Source organism: Alternaria viburni (genome assembly GCF_023758015.1).
Source record: "Alternaria viburni strain BMP 2772 chromosome Unknown scaffold_1, whole genome shotgun sequence".
Taxonomy (NCBI): Eukaryota; Fungi; Ascomycota; class Dothideomycetes; order Pleosporales; family Pleosporaceae; genus Alternaria; species Alternaria viburni.
This window is the reverse complement of record NW_026055770.1, coordinates 1,953,262-1,971,858: the sequence shown is the minus strand read 5'-3', so window position 1 is coordinate 1,971,858 and position 18,597 is coordinate 1,953,262. Positions and strand designations below refer to the sequence as shown.

General features: G+C 52.3%; 5 protein-coding genes across 5 annotated transcripts; 2 read left to right on the top strand and 3 right to left on the bottom strand.

Moving 5' to 3' along the window:
• Positions 1–183: 183 nt before the first annotated feature.
• Positions 184–1,193, top strand: J4E79_000699 (uncharacterized protein; the record flags this gene model as incomplete). The annotated part of the gene is made up of 2 exons (XM_049349615.1): positions 184–447; positions 498–1,193. The coding sequence occupies 2 exons, from the start codon at positions 184–186 to the stop codon at positions 1,191–1,193; spliced, it is 960 nt and encodes a 319-aa protein (XP_049216402.1).
• A 5,146-nt stretch (positions 1,194–6,339) lies between these two features.
• J4E79_000698 (uncharacterized protein) lies at positions 6,340–7,051 on the top strand (the record flags this gene model as incomplete). Its single annotated transcript, XM_049349614.1, has 2 exons — positions 6,340–6,465; positions 6,524–7,051. 2 exons carry the CDS (start codon positions 6,340–6,342, stop codon positions 7,049–7,051), a joined length of 654 nt encoding a protein of 217 aa, XP_049216401.1.
• Positions 7,052–9,742: 2,691 nt separating this feature from the next.
• On the bottom strand, positions 9,743–11,278 carry J4E79_000697 (uncharacterized protein; the record flags this gene model as incomplete). Its single annotated transcript, XM_049349613.1, has 1 exon — positions 9,743–11,278. One exon carries the CDS (start codon positions 11,276–11,278, stop codon positions 9,743–9,745), a length of 1,536 nt encoding a protein of 511 aa, XP_049216400.1.
• Positions 11,279–12,553: 1,275 nt separating this feature from the next.
• RTC5 (Restriction of telomere capping protein 5) lies at positions 12,554–14,502 on the bottom strand (the record flags this gene model as incomplete). The annotated part of the gene is made up of 2 exons (XM_049349612.1): positions 12,554–14,376; positions 14,460–14,502. 2 exons carry the CDS (start codon positions 14,500–14,502, stop codon positions 12,554–12,556), a joined length of 1,866 nt encoding a protein of 621 aa, XP_049216399.1.
• Positions 14,503–14,895: 393 nt separating this feature from the next.
• Positions 14,896–18,096, bottom strand: J4E79_000695 (uncharacterized protein; the record flags this gene model as incomplete). Its single annotated transcript, XM_049349611.1, has 2 exons — positions 14,896–14,903; positions 14,979–18,096. The coding sequence occupies 2 exons, from the start codon at positions 18,094–18,096 to the stop codon at positions 14,896–14,898; spliced, it is 3,126 nt and encodes a 1,041-aa protein (XP_049216398.1).
• Positions 18,097–18,597: the final 501 nt, after the last annotated feature.

Sequence of the window (18,597 nt, the reverse complement as noted above, 5' to 3'; positions counted from 1 at the left end):
ACTGGCAATCTCACCTCTCCACGTCTAGTCCATGCCAAAGGTTTCGGGATGGTCCGCATTGGGAATCTTCAAGAGGTCTAAAAGTACCACCGGTAATATATAGGATGATGACCAGGCACTGTCTGTTTGTTTCATTCATCTATTGCTTCTTGTTTCCTCTTCCATTCGCTACCAATCGCCAGGATGCGTTACTCTATCGTCGCCTCGTTGCTCTCGGCTGCTACCGCCGTCTACGGCTATGCTGACCCTATGGCCTGTTCCGGTATCTGCAACAACGCTCACGACCCGGCCCTTATCCGTCGCGCCGATGGCACTTACTACCGTTTCTCTACGGGTGGTAAGATTGCTATTCACACCGCGCCTTCGATCACCGGTCCGTGGTCATACAAGGGTGCCGCGATCCCCGCTGGTTCCAAGATCAACCTGGCTGGCAAGGACGATCTCTGGGTACGTTCTGTCATGTATGCGCTTACTCGAAGACGAGCTAACGAACTCAGGCTCCTGACGTGACCCTGGTCGGCGACACATACTACCTGTACTACACTGTATCGTCTTTCGGAGTCCAGAACTCCGCCATTGGTGTTGCTACTAGCAAGGACATGAACACCTGGACCGACCTTGGTGCCACTGGTATTCAGTCGAGCGCGGGAAAGAACTACAACGCCATTGATGGTGCGCTATACTGGGATGGATCCAAGTTCGTCATGTCCTTCGGCTCCTTCTGGAACGACCTCTTCGTCCAGAACATGGCCAACCCACCCGTCAAGACCAGCTCTTCCACTGTGACCAACATCGCCTTCAAGCCCGAGGGAGAGCACGCTCAAGAAGCTCCGTTCATTGCTCTGAACGGCAACTACCACTATCTATTCTTCTCCGTTGGCAAGTGCTGCGGCTTCGATGCCAACAGGCCTGCCGCGGGCCAGGAGTACAAGATCCAAGTCTGCAGGTCCACCAGCGCCACTGGTGGCTTCAAGGACAAGAACGGTGTCGACTGCACCAAGGGTGGCGGTACCACTGTGTTGGAGTCCCACGGCTTTGTCTACGGACCCGGTGGTCAGGGTGTCTACTACGATCCTAAGGAGGGCCCTGTACTATACTACCACTACGTCGACACCCGCATTGGCTACGGCGATGGCCAGAAGAAGTTCGGTATCAACAAGATCAACTGGTCCAGTGGATGGCCTGTTGTATAAGCACTTTTCGGAAGTGTGGGCATATGCCAGGCTCAGTGTCGGCTGCTTGCTGGTCCGTTTGGACACCTTCATGTCTATACCTTTTTCTCTCTACATCTTTACATATACCTATACTGTATATACTTGCACAATACACACATATGTGCCAACATTATCGCGCTACTTGAAACGTTGTGCAGTTGCTTTTTTGGTTCAGATTGCGAGACAGCAGCTCACTATGGGAGGTTTTGGCAAAGCCGAGCCATTAGCACCCTTACTCAAATGCCTTTTCTGACAGCAAGACCAAGAAGTAGATGAATTTATTAGCATTTGTTGGTATTGTGCTTGCACATTAGTCCAACTGCGTCGAAGGCATGAGGCTTGCGTCATCAACAGCCCAGCCACAGCCGAGCAGCCACAGCCACGCGTCCACAGCAACCTCCTAAAGCACCGCACGCACACTCGGCGTCATGCCGCAAGTTATCCACTGTTCTCTCCTCGCAAACCCTGTGTATTTTTAGATCCCACGATATACATATATCTCGTGCACCGAGGTTTATCTGCCCGGCCTCGGCAAAACCTGTCGCGATGCGCTCCATTACCACAACTCGGCATATTGCCAACCCGATCTGCAGGATCGACATACGCGTACGCATGGACTGAATTTCTCTTCAGTCATACCAAGAACTCGCACGCGCTTTCCGAAGAGCGCGTCGCGATGCCACTCGATCAACCCACGCATTTCAACCAACCTCAAATTTTCCACAGCTTCCGATACCGGCCGCTGGACCCCTCCGAGGGTGAAGATATTCGCCTCTTGTGTCTCTACCCCGGCGAATTTCACGATCCTATCCGATGCGATCTCCTCCACACGAACCTGGATGATGACATCGAATACGAGGCCCTTTCCTACACGTGGGCGTCCGAAGATGGAGACGCTAGCTTTTCACAACGGATTCATTGCGCTTACTTTGGAGAGGAACACACCTCGATTCTGCCAGTAACTCTGAGCTGTGCGTCTGCGTTGCGCAGGCTAAGATCTACCTCACAAGAAAGAATGCTGTGGGTCGATGCACTCGCCATTGATCAAAGCAACATGCAAGAGCGAAACCAGCAGGTCTCAATCATGGCAAGGATATACTCAGGCGCTTCGCAAGTTTTGGTCTACCTAGGAGAAGAAGACCTAGGATTCGGTAATCGCAATCTATGGCTAGATACCGAGAGACGACAAGTTGCGCTGAAGAAACTGTTTGCCAAGAGATGGGCCTCGCGGGTATGGGTGATCCAAGAAGCAGCGCTGGCGCAGAAATTAGTGATGGTTACCGGCAACACATCATGTCCTATGGATACTAATTTGATGAGCCGCATCCGGGGAAGAGCCAAAATATCTGGATTGCAGATACCCGGTCCACTAGCCTGGGACCCACTAGTCAGTGCGCCAACGAGAGACCTACTGACGATGTTGCATATGACACGCAATTGCTCATCGACAGATCCGAGGGACAAGATATATGGTCTTTTGGGCTTGGTCGGCGAGCGCTTGCAGAGTTTGGTGCAGATCGACTACTCACAAAGCGTCGACGAAGTTATGACACGCGCGGCGGCCGCAATCATCATCTGCAGAGAAGACTTCGAAATATTAGCATATGCATCGCATAGAGCAAGACCCGCGCGGCTTGACTTGCCGACTTGGGTACCAGACTGGACTGAGTGTACAGGCGAGATCACGATACGTCCTCAATTTCAAAGCCCGAAGATAGGGCCCTGGAATTCGTTGGAGAAGTTGATGTGGAACCGGCCTGGAGCTGCTCAGCCTCGCGAGATAGATTGGGGATCAGTGGTTGACATACCCGCCAGCTGGTCGGCCAACATCTACTCAAAGCCGTCCATTGAAGTTCGTGCACACTGTCTTGCAACCATAGACAGCACCACTATGCAAGGGGACAACGATACTCGACGATGGCAAGGCGCTCAGGGTTTTGGTTTCGGCTTGAAGAATCTGATGGATAGTGACGCTGCACCGCTCAGTTTTGATATGCAGTCGTGGCCTGCGCGATATAGATGGCTCTTCGATCCTCACTTTACTCGGCTCAACCAACCCCAATCTCGAACAACAAGCGCTGGGGATCTCCACCGGATTGGATTACAACAATTCTGCGCTGAGCTTCAAACGCTCAGCAAAGACAAACGCGTCTTTCGGGCTGGCTACCTCCCCGCAGTAACGAGCCATGACTTCGAGGTGGGCGATACCGTATGGGCGATTGATGGTTGCACAGTTCCGCTGATTCTCAGATCTGAGAACAATGCGCGGTCCAGAATGGCTGGTCGTCGCAGCTTCGTGATCGTGGGTGACTGCCACCTGTTTGCTTTGTCGCATCTGGATTGTTGGACGACAGCGGGGACAGGACTGGATCAACGATGGGACTTTGATCCTTTTCGCCATATGGACGCGATGGGTACGCAGATGATCAATATATATTGATGCGTACGCGACTGAATTCGCTGTGAGGTTCAGTCTCAGCCTGGTGTGGACGCAACGCTCACCGATTGGTTGAGCACAGCCGGTGTGATGCATGCACTATGCCACCATCACTAGTCAGGCTCAGCCTGCTGCCTTCCACCATTCTCTACAGCTACCCCAAACATGGTCCCCCCATCTCCTGGTCGTCGCACGCATACACGCAAGTTCAGAACAGCAGCCGCTGAGTAAAGATGTCAGACCCAGCATGCAAACATCCGGACATACGGAAATTCGACGGTCTAAGATGCTGCCTTGCCTGCGGTGAGACAGTGTTCGAGGCTTCAGCCTCGGTCTCTTCCGCAAAGAACGTCGACAACACAGGCCATTACAGATATACCAAACTCAACTACAAGCTTGGTCTGGAGATTCGCTTGGTTGTGCTCTTACCCGGGCACCCGGCTGATCCGATTTGCTGCGAGATCATCCACGTCAATCTGGACGACCACCCAGGCTACGACGCCGTCTCGTATACATGGGCCACGGAATCTGGAGATGCCAGCCTATCTAGGACTGTTCGATGCGTTAACGGTGGTGTGATGGCGGTTACCGCAAACTGTGAAGCGGCTCTTCGACAGTTGAGACGGCTTTGGTATCGAGTCCGACTGTGGATTGATGCTATATGTTAGTATTGCCCATGAAGTAATACGAAGGCCTATAATAGACACTGATCTTGGTTTATAGGTATTGATCAAGACAATGTGGAAGAAAAGAATCATCAGGTCGGCTTGATGGATCGCATATACTTCTGTGCTAGTAGCGTTCGCATATGCATCCAGGACCTTCTAGCCTCCAAAGGCTACGACGATTACGGTGCATTGTTCCGAGGATTCGAAATTCTTCACTCTGACAGTGACAGGGGGCGAGATAAGTCTTGCGGACCATCCTCTGCGCGTACTCGAAATTCATTCCGAGCTCAGTCATACGGTGCCATTTCCTGGGAGGCCTGCATGTTGATTCATCTATATTCTTTGAGGTATTTCCAGCGGATCTGGGTCATACAAGAGGTTGCATTCGCTAAAGCAGTCTATCTGATGGTGAATGGCCAGGAATTGTTCCTGACGTCCTCTGTCCTTGAGCAATTGACGACCGCGCACGGGCACTTGCCAAGCTCACTGAGTTGGCGCCTCAACCAACAGGGTAAAGCGGATATCATTTGTTGTCTACATGCTGGTGCTGGATGCAAGATGACAGATCCCCGCGACAGGATCTTCGCCGTACTGAGCCTGATGGAGTCGCGATTCCGATCGTTAATCCCTGTCGACTACTCCATGAGTAATGGATCGGTCCACGCAAGGGCCATAACGACCATAATGTCGACTCGTCAAACTCTGGATATCTTATCGTATGCTGGCGTGGGCAACCCAATCACGGCAGACTGGCAAACTGGTGCTTGTCTAGATGGTTATCGTCTAGACTGCTATTTGAAATCCAAACAGGAACCTCCCCTTCTACCAATTTGGGCACTCTCTCCTCAGTTCGAAGGTGATACCGAAGGACTTTGGCGGTCGAGTGTGGAAATCAAAACAGCTTCATCCGGCGACTATCAAAAAGCTTCCAGCCACGATAACATATCATGCCTCGTTGAACTACCGCAGCCAGCGCATCCCGACTTCCTACCCCGCTTACGCGTCCAAGCGCATTATCTAGATCGCATCTGCCAACCGGATATAGAGGGAAACATCGGTGGTCAGACGTGTAGTCGAGACTTAGACATGGATCACATGTGGAGGGATACGCATTGGCTGGAACACAGCTACTACACGTGGATGAAACCTTTGTTTGGAGATGATTGCTCGAACACTCCATGGGATCCCCATATTCCACACTCCACTTGTCACCAAGAGGAACGGCCCAAAGCTGCTACCCCACCCGGCGGAGAGGCACTGCAGGCGAAGTTAGAAGACCTGATAATCTTCTTAAAAAAGGCGAGAAGATACCAACGTTGCGACTTCTTCTCCAGTCACTTCAGCATTGGTATATCTCGCGGCGGAATTCAGAAGGGAGATGAGATTTTTGCAGTTGATGGCGTCAGGATACCTCTTGTCTTACGCAGGGTTAGCTCGCAACGATACAGGATCGTCTCTGGATGTTTGTTATGGGCTGCGCTGCAGCTTGATTGTTGGAACCCGGGCACTAAGCAAGGACGATGCGGACCGGGTATTGAGCGGCCCACAAACAAGCAAACGCAAATGATCGAGATATACTGATTTGACTCTGTTCGAGCTTGCGGCACGCAAGAGATAGTATTAATCCCTCTCTTTACACCCAATACTAAGGGTCAAAAAGACATGCAAGTAATAGAACGACGAGCTGGCGGAAATCTCAAATCTACCCGTTCGTGTTGTTCATCGCAGTGTCGACTTCAAAATTCTTCTCCTCATCAATGACGCAACGTGTACGAAAATACTTATGCCGTATCGCATCGCAGAAGAGAGGTATTTCCCCGTTCGCTGTCTTGTCCATGACAGCACCTATATGGCCGAAAAAGCGCATTCGCGTTGCCGGCTATGGTCGTAATGAGAATGCAGCCCGCTTTTCCTCCATGGCCAGAGCGGTAGCGATGCAACCAAGTCAACACCCCCGATCATGCAAGCTCGCCGCATATAATGTATGATCTCTTCCAGGGCAGATGGGATAGCTTATAGAATGTTGGGCGAGCGCGTACATATGGCAGAGTTTCTCGCCTCACCATCGTCAACATATGTGCTTAGTGACGACAAGATCGGCTGGCTCAGCGACCATGGCACTCAAGATCTCGCATTGACACCGAACGTTGGTCGAACGTCTTACGCTTTCGAAGATTTTTTTTCCCACTGCGATCCGTCGTAAGAAGCACCATGGGTACAAGTCCTGGGATGACTTCTTCACGCGCCACTTCCACGCCGACAAGCGGCCCGTCGCCAGTCCCGACGACGATAGCGTCATCGCTAACGCCCGTGAACCGAAGCCTTATAAGGTGGGCCGCAAGATTTCCAAGCGCGACTGCTTTTGGATGAAGGGCCAACCTCATTCTCTCATGAACATGCTCGCGATGGACCCGTTGCACGAACAATTCATCGGTGGCACTATCTATCAAGCCTTCCTTTCTGCGCTGAGCTACCATCGCTGGCACGCGCCTGTCAGTGGTAAGGTTGTGGAGTCTTATCTTGTTGAAGGTACCTACTTCTCCGAGCCAGTCTTCGAAAGCCTTGGTGACCCTTCAGCTGGGGGTGATATCGACGAAAGCGGCGAGAAGACAGGTCAAGGTTATCTTACTGTAACGGCTACACGTGCCATCATCATCTTTGAAGCTGATAACAAGGACCTCGGCTTGGTGTGCTTCATGGGCATCGGAATGACTGAGGGTCTCGACGTGTGAGACCACTGTCAAGGAGGGCCAGCACGCCAAGAAGGGTGATGAGATTGGCATGTTTCACTATGGTGGAAGTACGCACTGTGTGATCTTCAGGAAGGGTGTGGAGTTGGAAGGGTTTCCGGATACGCAGAACACGGAGCACAACGTGCCTGTGAGAGCAAAGCTCGCGACTGTAAAAAAAAGCTAGTTGATGGGATTGGCGGCTACCACTAATGAGGGTCGTCCTGTGCAACCCTGACAAGATCGCCGCGACAAGAAGCGACAGGGGAGGTTCGGCGCCTCCCATAGTCTTCATCTCGCATTTCCTCCCTCAATTCAACACCCATTATTCATCGCAGCTTCATCATCAAATATTCAACTAGATGACATCGTTTCATTGTTAAAAGACCAGAAATATCGCAATAGCGGTACTCAGTGCGGGCCTCCAGGCCTTGAGTCCTAGTCGATGTGAAGCCTACGCGCAGATTGACATCTCGGCATGTCCATACAGTCATCCGCACACGTCCTCACAACTAATCTTAGCAACGACTTGGCACTTGAGCGCCTCAAAAACACCGAGTCTGCCAGGAACTAAATTCTCCGACTTGGGAAGATTGTTTCTTCAACAGTAGCGTTGCATATGTGGCATCTGCAACATGATCCACAGCTAGCTCTTCTTTCCCTTACATGTACAAAGCAATGAATGCTGCGTCGATCGAAGGATATCGCGGTTGCTCCTTCTCGGAAGTACCTTTCACATACCTGTAGTTTGGTGCAATTATACGGGCTGTTCAAGTTCCACAAAATGCTTTCGGCAATAGGCTTTTGAATCTCCAGGGAACTGGACACGTTTTCTCGTCGGGGGGTAGCTTCGTATCCAATCGATGAGTGTCCAAGCCGAGCAGTCCTTCAATACGACAGGTACTGGGGAAATATCATTGTTCCCTAAGTCCAAACGAACCGGGAGGGTTTGATTGGCGATATCTTCCATCATTGATGGGAGCTGAACAGGAAGGCGCCAAACACAAGAAAACATGTTCGTTAAGACTTCCTCGTCCTGAATATCGCGCTCCTCGTAGTCTGTCATGGCAGCGGGTAGGCTTGCTCTCAGCGTAGCAGCATTGATAATGCTATTCCATATATGAGCAGCTTTATCAGACCGGGCTTCAATTTCGACAACGAAGGATGCTGATGGCATGCCCTGGGATGGTAGAGCCGCCAGACGGATCAGCCATTCGAGTACAACGCGCATGTGATCGTGTAAACGGCACCATGTGACAGATTTTGGCGGGCGTCTGACTGCTTCCGACTTAGCCCAGCAAGAAGGGACAATATTGGTGTAGAATCCTGCGTGCATACGGATGTGTAGCTTGGAATTTTCCAAGCAGAAAGGAATGAGGCCCTCGGCGTGAGCTTCTGGATTACTGATACCTCGAGCTTCTTCTTGGAGATTGATGGAACGGATGTTCTTGCGCATATCAGTCTGGACCCTGCTGAGCGCGTCGATGCAGATCGCCGTCGCTGAACAATAGAGCGTGACGTCTTCGTATTCTCCAGTCCAGTTCCATTGTCCTGGCGTAACCGGCGCTAACAACTGCTCAAGGACTTGTAGTTCTCGGATAGTGGGTATATGCCACGGGCTTGGGCGCCAGTTTAGAACTTGTCGGTGTGTTCCTTCCAGAAACGGACAACGCCCTTGGTATTGGTAGTGCTTCGGTAAGGTAAAAGCTTTGCCTGCGAGCGTGTCAAAATTTGGAAGTGAAGCGACCTGATCCAGAGTGTATTGCACAGCATCGCAAAATGACTTCGTAAATACATCTTGGACCATTGCATCGGGTTGACGCATATGATAGAAGTCTCGGCCGCTTTGTATAGCTCGGAAGGCAGACTTGTAAACACTGCTTAGGTACGGAAATGCTTGCACGACATTAGCGAGGATATCGTCTGTCACGAGCTCTGCAACGTAATGCAGCATGACTAGCTTGGTCCATCGAGCGGAATAGAGGAGGTTTTCGAGTCGTGATGCTCTGGAGCGTAGTCCGCGAAAGTCATCATCTCCTGGTTCGTCGCAGCTTGACGTGAACGTAATAGTGTTGAAGCGAAGGGGAAGACCTCGCATCTCCTCCGCGATTGCCTTGCATGTGTAACTTAACTCCAAACCTCTTCCGTTTACGAAGCGCAGGCGGCGCGACGGAAAGTCGTAGAGAAGTCCGTCGTCTTCATGCGAATAGTAGGCGTAAATCTCGTCGCGGAGTTCCCTTGGTATCCGAAATAGTGGCGACGTAAGTTGTTCGATCATGTTGTTGAGGATGACTAGGATCGGTAAGCCGGTTGTTTTGTAGATTTGGGTGAAGCGACTCTAGGTGCTGAGGGACGCGGGGCTTCAAACAGAACTTGCGCGTAGACGCTACAACAGGCAGCCTTCGTCATGTGACTTCCCACCGAGCCATTGAAACCATGTTCTCGAGCGGCCACACAGGCGGGGTCCTTACTATCGGCAACGTACCATGGTACTGGAGATTAGCGAATCTCATGAGCAATCACTGCCTGGCAATGATCGCACAGAGGTGGAGTAACACGCATGTACGAAGATACGTGGAGGATGTAAATATGGAGTACTGAAACTGCTCAACTTAGTCACTAGCTACTCTGATACGCGCAAATATTGACTTCCCGTTCGCCATAAGGATGTTACGATCCGTGATTCTTGCAACTTCAAGAACGCTCCTCGAAATACTTTCGACGGTATGCTTCTGCATCGCCAGGAAACATGACTTCATCCTGGGTCGGTGTGTAAGCCCGAAACCAGTCCCCAAATGTCCACGTATCATATGGCTGTACATACGTCCATTGCTTGAAGCGCTCGCTGTCAGGAATCTTGAGCCGAATCATGGACTCATCGTTGATGATGTCCACCACTATAGACCAGAGCTCCACAGGCAGTTGCCATATGAACGCGTACATGAGGAACAAACCAGCTTCTTGAGATCCGCTACTAGATATAAGCTCTTTTGGGCAGTGAAGTCTTGTAGATGCAGCGTTGGAGAAGTACTGCCATATGTAGGTAGCTTGCTCAGAACGAGCGTCAAGAACCACGGTGAAAGACCTTTTTGGCATCCCGAGTTTGGCCAATGCAGTTGTGCGCATCACCCAATCCAACAGAATGCGAATATAAGCGTACACGTGAATGCGTGTTTCTGTATCAGGATCGTTCAACAGCCGACCCGGGAGGGACCAGAACGCCGGAGCAAGCAAAGTAGAGAAGCTTGCTTGCATCTGGAATCGCAGCTTGCCGTTCTCCGTACAGTACTTGATGAGGCCTTCGGCATGGACCTCGGGGTTACCGACACTTTTGCAATCCTCTTGGAGTATGATGGAGCGCAGCTCTTTGCGAATGCTAGGTGTGAGCTTGCTGAGCCTGGCGATACATACAGCGGCTGCCGAGAAATAGAAGTTGATCCTTCGATGACGTTTCTCGCACTCCGTTGTTGGACATTGGGCATCAGTTAACAATTCTTCCATAGGGAAAAGGTCGTCATGAGAGGGGATTAGCCATAGGGCGGGCCGCCATTCGAGGACCTGTTGATGCGATCCCGGAATGAACAATGGGTCGCCATACGTGTAGTCTCGCGGCATTTCGCAGGCCTTGGAGATGAGTTCTTGGAATTTGGGATGAGGCGAAGTAAGGTCCAGAGCGTACTGTACTGCGTCGCAGAAAGATGTAGTGAAGAGATCTCGTGGTATATGGGCAGTCCATTCTATATGAGAAAGATCGAAGCCTGGTCGGTTTGCGTGGAAAAAAGACTGGAAAGCGTCGCGGACGGCTGGATATACTTCTATGACCTTTTCGATGACGTCTTTAGTCACGCACTCCGCGGCGTAATTGAGCATGTTCAGCTTTGTCAGTCGAGCTGACCTCAATAGATGCTCAAACCTGCCTGCTAGTGAACGCCGCTCACAAAGTCTATCCTCGTCGGTATTCGAGCAACAAGGGATGAACGTGACGGTATTCACACGTAGATGGGTGCCCTTCATCTCATTAGCTACCATCTTGCAAGTAAGCGGCAGGCTGAGCTCTGCCCCACTGGCATACTTCAGTGTCTTCGAAGAGTAGTCGTATGCCAGACCCTCTTCGTCATAGGCGTAGTAGTCGTAGATCTCATCGCGCAGCTCGCGAGGCAGGCGGCAGAGGGGGCTTTGCTGCTGACCGGCCGGTTCCACGATCCTGGGGGTGGGTGATGTGGTCGTCATGGCTTTGGTTTAGGGTAAATATAGAAGAACTTGGGAGCTTCGTGAGCTCTGGTAGAGATGAAAAAAGGGCAGTATGGCGGATTTTTATGTTGCCAAACCTGGAGGCAGCAGCACATCACCTGACGAAGCTAAATGACCCTCGACCGAGAAATGCGGCCATTTCGTACAACGGTTTGGTTCCTTCCACAGAAACATCATCATCGCTTATCCCAGATCCAAAGTATGAGTAAAGACCATCGAGCGATCCAGTGGGTAGCTGGTCCGCAGACAGAGAGGTAGGCTTTCAAATGTGCGCTCAATCTGGGTATGATGTGCATCTTCTCCGACGCGTGATAAAACCTAGATGCAATTCGAGTATGCATCATAAGCGATGACTACCATTGAACAGTCGGTGCTCATAAAAAGACCCCTCAGGCTCGAGTGCGAAAGATAGAGGAGTTGTGGAGTTCAGAAGACACCTCCATCGCAGCGCGACTTCCTCGAGCCCACTAGCGTCTTGGCATAGATTTTCCGCCGCAACACCATCGCCGTCATCACCAGGCCTATCGCCATAGCTACACGCCGTCCACGACCCGCCATCGCACACCCTCCCCGCCACCCGTGGCCCCTTCCCACCCCGCAACCCACACAATGCTATCCCGCGCCCTCACCCTGCCCATCCGGCGGCCGTCCACCTTCCAAACCCTGCGCACCACCCTCCGCACACGCACCCAACATATCCACACCCCAACATGTTCCTGCGTCCGGCCCACCCTCTCCACATTCCGCTCAGCACCCAACACTGGAATCCGCAGTCTCATCTCCAGTTTCGAGGGAATGAGCATGGGAGGAAGGATACAAACGCGCGGCATGAAAGTGCGGAGTTCAGTCAAGAAGCTGTGTGATGGGTGCAAGAGTGTGAGGAGGAAGAAGGGACGATATGTTTATATTATTTGCTCGAAGAATCCGAAGCATAAGCAGAGGTGAGTTTGGGTGGTGGAAATGGGTATGGATGGTGGGTGCTAACAGCGCGTAGGCAAGGATAGATGGGCTTTTGGATACTCTAGGAACGACGCAGTAGCATGAAACGATGCGATTGATGGATCTGAGAATACAATACGGGAAAGAGGAGGAGCTGTATCATATGTATGCATAACAAGGCATCACAGGCGTTTAACACGGCACTACGAGATTGGGATAGGTCACTCAGCTACTGCAACAATTGGAACTCGACTGCACTTGCAGGATAAGCTCACAGCCATAGTACTCGTGTATATCATTACGTCGTAACTCATCTCAGCCCATACTCCCCCCACTCCTATCCCCCGAGATAATCCCCGCCATCTTCAACAACTCCCTATCCATCTCCGCATCACCCGTCCCCAGATTAACCCTCCTCCTCGCCTCGGCCTCCCTCTCCTGCCACGCCCACTCCTTCCTCTGCTGTTCCGCAACCTCATCCCCACCACACCCCCACACCTCCAGACACTCAATCTCAAAGCGATCTTGCCAATCTTTCTTCTTCCTGCCGGGCAACTTGCTCGGAAGGAACGAGCCCCCGCCTTCAGACAGATGCGTGAAGATGCCGAACTCGAGCGCGTCGTCGAGGTGTAGGGAGACGGGCCCCGGGCGGAATGGGGAATGTGAGAATTGTGTTGAGGAGGCTGTTTGCGTTGGGATGGGGGTGCCGAGGCCGAGGCCGGCGGGGTGTGTGGGTGATTTGGAGAAGTAGGTGTAGTCTTTGCTGAAGGTGGAGGCGGGGAAGATGTCGTGGGTGGGGGAGAGTTGGAAGAGCTGGGTGGAGGAGTCGCCGAAACAGGTTTTGCCTGTGTGTTTCCATTGCGAGGAGATGTAGGCGCCGTAGATGAGGGTTTGGTTGGGCGCGCTGGAGGTTATGCTGGAGGGGTGGCGCTTGGGTGGAAGCATGTCTTGTAATGCGCGTTCGCGGGTGCTGGAGGGCGTTGGGGGGAGGAGACGACCTTTTACGAGGAGGATAGTAGGGGCGCGCCAGTTGAAGACTTGCTTTTCGAAGGAGCCCATGCTGAAGCCGTGGGTATTGCCGCTGTATAGTGGACGTAGTCTGCGGAAGAGATTGCCGCCCTTGATGAAGAATGAGAGTTGGCTGAGTGTAGTCAAGTTCAAGATCTCTCCCGGTTCCCGTAGAACTGGCTCCAATTCTGCCTTTGGTGGAGGTATCACAGGCTTGCTCTCTTGGGTGGGTGAGCTAGGACCAGCCTTCTTCTTGGACAGGTCGAAGTCCTTTGCGAAGAGGAAGTGTTCAAAGAGTGGGTTGAGGCCGTTGAACAAGTACGGCATCGTTGTTGAGACGACAGTGTTGAATGTGCGATACGTGACACCCGGATGATTCTCGACGTTGAAAGACGACAATATGACATGTGCAGCCTGCCGTAACTCCTCGACCCTCTTGTCTGAGAGATCCGGTGCCAGTGACGAGAGACTTTGCTGGGCGTCGATCGGCGCAATGAGCAGCAGCAGCTCCACCAGCTTGAGGAAGTTGTCCGTCGGTATGATCGAATGATGAACATTCGTCTGCTCCCCATGCTTAAACGCGTCGATCGCATCCATGGAGTCCAATGCAGCCAGCACCAACTCATCATCATCCTCGTCCTCCCCTTCTTCCCCCTCATCCGGCGCATCAATCGCCCACCCCATATTACTGCTCCCGCCCTCCACCTTCTTAGCTTTATCCTCCACCTCCTTCTCCTTATCCTCCAAACTCGACCGAATCCCCTTATCATAAATCGCCAAACTCCTATAAACCTCCCTCAACCAAATCTCCTTCCCCCTCTTCTTAAGCACAGCGCCATACCTCTCCGTGAGTATAGTAACAACCTTGAGCAACGCCTCCTGTGTAAGTATAGCCGGCGCCTGACTCGGTAGTGGAAAAGCGCCGAGGTAGCTAGCCATCTGAAAGACAACAGAGCCCACGCCCAGCGCATCGGGCAGTTCGAGGAAACGACATAGTGTGCTTTCGCTCCAGTATTGTACGCCAGATTCGGTGTCGGCGAGGGAGCGGAAGACGGAGTTGAAGCAGTAGAGTTCGAGCGGGGAGAAGCTTTTTGACGCGAAGCGTTGGGCGATGGTTTGGGAGAGTTGTTCTAGGGCGTGTTAGTTGAGGTGTTCAGGCGGCAACTTCGAAGCGGCGGGTATGATTGAGAGGTAGTGGACTGCGTGTACTTACCCAGCGTCAGTTGCGGGGTATCGTGCGATGCTCCTTGACCCATGATCGCGGTAGCTAGACGGTTTCGGCGCGAGGTGGCATGAGCGGGGAAGTTTCTAGGTCGTCGCGTCGCGATGCCAGATGCTGTTGTCAACGATGACGGAATGTGGGTTATCTCCGATAACACCGAGATTCTGGACGCGTACGTTGTCTATTCTCTTTCACATCGAGGTGCATCTACCACGTATCGTTTCGACGCGTCCGTATTCGCAGATCGAACCTTTCACAATATTATTGATTACTGCTACAAAATACCGTTGCTAATATACTGCCTCTTTCCATGCATTATGCTACGCGATGGAGCAACGCGTCAAGCAAAGATCTTTCGCTGAAACCATCACACCATTCAAGAGAAAGACCAGGCATCCACCCTCAGAAAATGATCGAAGCAAACAAGCTAGACGCCTATAACGCGTTGAAGTTTTGCCAACTTCCATTCTGATACTGACATAGTCTACAGAGCACCTGTTCATCCCCTACCCCGTCCGCGTCCACCCCGATCACCCCGATCACCACGACCGCCTCCTCTGCCGCGACCGCGTCCACCCCCACGAGTCCATGTCGGTGCATCTCCCATAGTGAAGTTATCACTCGGAGGAGGTCCACCTCGACCGCGGCCGACATTGTAGAACCCAACGGGCGGAAGAGGACCGGCGGGAGGTGGAGGAGGGAATGCAGGAGCTGAACCATCCAAACCACTGCCACGACCCCCGCGGCCAAAGCCCCCACGACCAAAGCCTTGGACGCTATGAGAAGCTCCACCTCTTCCGCGTATAAAGTTCATGGTGTTGCTGTTGTAAGGTGGATGACCGGTACTGGAACTGCTCTGTCCACCACGAGTACTAGGTTCATCGCTACTGCCGCGACCACGTGCGGACGACCTAAGCTCATAACGAGGTGCTTCAGCAGAACCTTCCAAGGCAGGTCCGTTCGTATTGGCAGTTGTCTGGCCCCTACCGAAGCCTCCACGATGTTGGCCACGGCCGCGGTGGAAGTTTCCGCGTGCAGCATTCTGCAGATTTTGATTGTCCATGGCTTCACCGAAATCATCCAGATAGTCCCACATGGATTGAGTGTCTGTCTGGGCTGGCGAGGATTTTGCCACTGAAGCCCACGTTGGTGCTTCTGACGAACTTGCCATAGAAGACCCCGTCGGTGCTTCCGATGAGCTCGTTGTGGGACCCCCCGGTCCAGGTGGGTAAGGCGAAAGCCCAGGCCCGAAATGACTTGCCGGTACCATTCTGCGTTTTGGGGCTTTCGGGGTAGGAGGAGCGACGTATTCGACTGTGAATGTAGCGCCGTACTTCCTCAATGCGGTCTGTAGATGTGGTAGCATGGTGCTCAAAACGTTTGCTTCTGGAAACGGGTAACGAGCAGCCATGGTTTCAGCAAGAGCCTCGTCGTAGGCGTACAGTTCCTCTTCGATCATCCGCTCAGTAGCCGATTTGTTAGATTCACCCATCCTCTCTTTGGCCCACTTTTCCACTGTACTGAGAATGGTATTGCCTTGCTGTTTGAAGTGGAAATCGACAACGTCTTTCCAGAGTGGTGGCGGTTCATCGAGCCAAGCTAGAATGGCAGTGCGTACGGTATGGTCACGAATCTTTCTGTTGTACATCGCTGAAGGCCCGTTGGGGCTGCGAGTATAGCCCGCTTCCCTTCCTGGTTCGTTGTACCATGGCTCCTCGCACAGTATCATTGCTTGTATGGAGATCAATACTTGTAGCAATGTCGACTCCCCAGGATTCCATGGCTCTCCAGACCATGTACCAAGTAAAGATAGACAAACTTTACCGTCTGCGTAAAGATTTGGGTTGATGTTTAGACGACCGCCCGCTGTTCCCTTGAAGTTGACCTCCGGAGGGAGATTCGGAAACATCTGGCCGCAGAAGATGTCGAACTCGAAGAGGCCATTTTCATACGGTGTATCAGCAGGTCCGACAATGACGCACTTGAGGATATCGGGCCTATCCTCGCAATAGCGTACGAAGATGCCCGGTGGCAGGCCCGTTTGCAGCGTCGTAATCTCTGTGATCAACCGCTTGAACCTTCCCGGCTGGGAATCCATGAAGCCCTTCGCTGTGTCCCAATAGTAATGAGTTTCTGACATCAGCTTGGAGTCTACATCCCCCAAAGCGAGACCATCAGGTACCACGACGGTCGCCTTGCCGCCTGCGCTATCGGTCGCTGTGATCATATGCGTTTGAATGAATTTGGTAAAGATAGCAATGTGGTCGCATACGTAAAGCATTATCAGGTCCTCGTCATCCTCGAAAGCTTTCGGGTTCGTATTGAAGCTCTGTAGCATCAGTGAGCTCTGAGTAGTGAGGTTTCGTAGACATTCGGCTAGAGTGGTCACCCTCTCCTTTGCATCGGGTACCCCATCATTGAAAGAGAGCGTGAGCAAGTCTATTGTCTCAGGTCGCGCATATCGAGGGCCAAAGAGCGCTGCCTTCGTACTGGAATGCGAGCCAACCATAGTCAGGAAGGAGAACAGCGCCCGATAGAGGTGCTTGCGGTTGGTTACGTCGGTCAACGAGTCGTTGCGTAGAAGCTCTGCGCAGTATGGGAGAATCTTGCTGTTGTTGAGCATTTCCAAGATAGCACCGGGAGGATCGAAATCGAAGCAGGTCTCCCGCTCGAGAGAAGGAAGCAGATCGGTCAAGAAATCCAGGACTGTGATGCTGAAGTAGTCTTCTTTTTTCCGTGCAATCCGCGCCTTTGACATGAGGTCGTCTTTTCTGTCTACCACATGTTTCGGTTTGGGTTTGGGTTTGGTGGGGTTGGGCTTGATCGAGTTCATAATGTGTTCAAAGCCTTTCAGGGTTGGTGCTTTCCCATACATCTCTTCCAGTGCTTCAGCATTAAAAGGCTCACCGTGGATATCATATTCGATTTCGCTTAAGTCTTCGGAGGTATCGTCGACGTACATATCGTAATTATGTCCACTGGAGCTCGAGGTATGCCCGCCGTAGCCCTTACCACTAGGCATGGATTCTCTCGGAAATCTGTGACCGCCCAAGGGACCTGTATTTAACCCTCCGCCGCGGGTAGACTTCTGGATCTTCATGGCCTTCGATTTCGACTCCGGCTTGACTTGCTTGGAGATTTTCCCGAGATTTCTGGACTCCCAGATGCGCCGATCGAATCCACAGAGGAGTGCCCATATCAGGAATAACCGCCCACCCATACAACACCATGACACGTATTGTGAGGCAAACCCGACCTTGGATGACTTTGTGAAGGCGACTGGCTCGCATGCGATGCATGAGCGCGTGTTGCAGTTACTGCATCTGAGATTGCAGGATAACTGATCCACTGTTCCGTCCGCCCAGTCTTGAAACAGGTTCCGAATGTCCAGTTCCGATGAAAAGAACAGGTCGTTGCATACGCGGCATCTGCGTGTCCTGAGGTGATTTGTGAGTTCCGCGAAGGTGTTTAGGGTAACATAGATCGACGGCGTCTCGGGCTGGTAGTCTGCGATCCTTGTATCGTCCTTGTCTGCTTCTTCCACAGGGTTGACAGAGCTCGTTGTATGCATGGCGGACCCGTCATCGGAGTCGTCCCTGTCTGCGTCGATTGGGTCTCCTTCCGACATCGTACCAAACTCTCACAATAAGCAAAGAGCCTGGAGGTATTCTGTAGATCTTTGGGTGACAGCAGAGGGCTGGAAACTAGGCCGGAAGGTCGTCACGGATCTTTCGGTCGCCAGATACGTTTGCCAGAAGACGTTGTATGCTGCGAGCAAGTTGAGTGTTGATAAAGATTGGGTAAAACAATGCTCGCACAAATACGCGGAATGCGAGGCTGATTCCACGGTCACCCCAGCACGTGCCGCAAACCGCAAACGCTGCTCATGTGCAAGCTGCCGGGTAGCGAGCGGCGCAGTGACGGAAGAATACGCTGGCACTTCTGATGTTGCGATGAAGTGTGGAGAGAAGGTCAGTAAGAGCGAAAGGCAGCGACGGAAACGGAAACAAGGCTAACTACGGATAGACGCAGTCACCTTTACTTGCCTGGGCAATGGCCAACCGTGACTGCCCAATGGGAACTCACTGTGGTTACACAGGCGCTGCGGGTCTCAGCCGCGGAGTTGGGG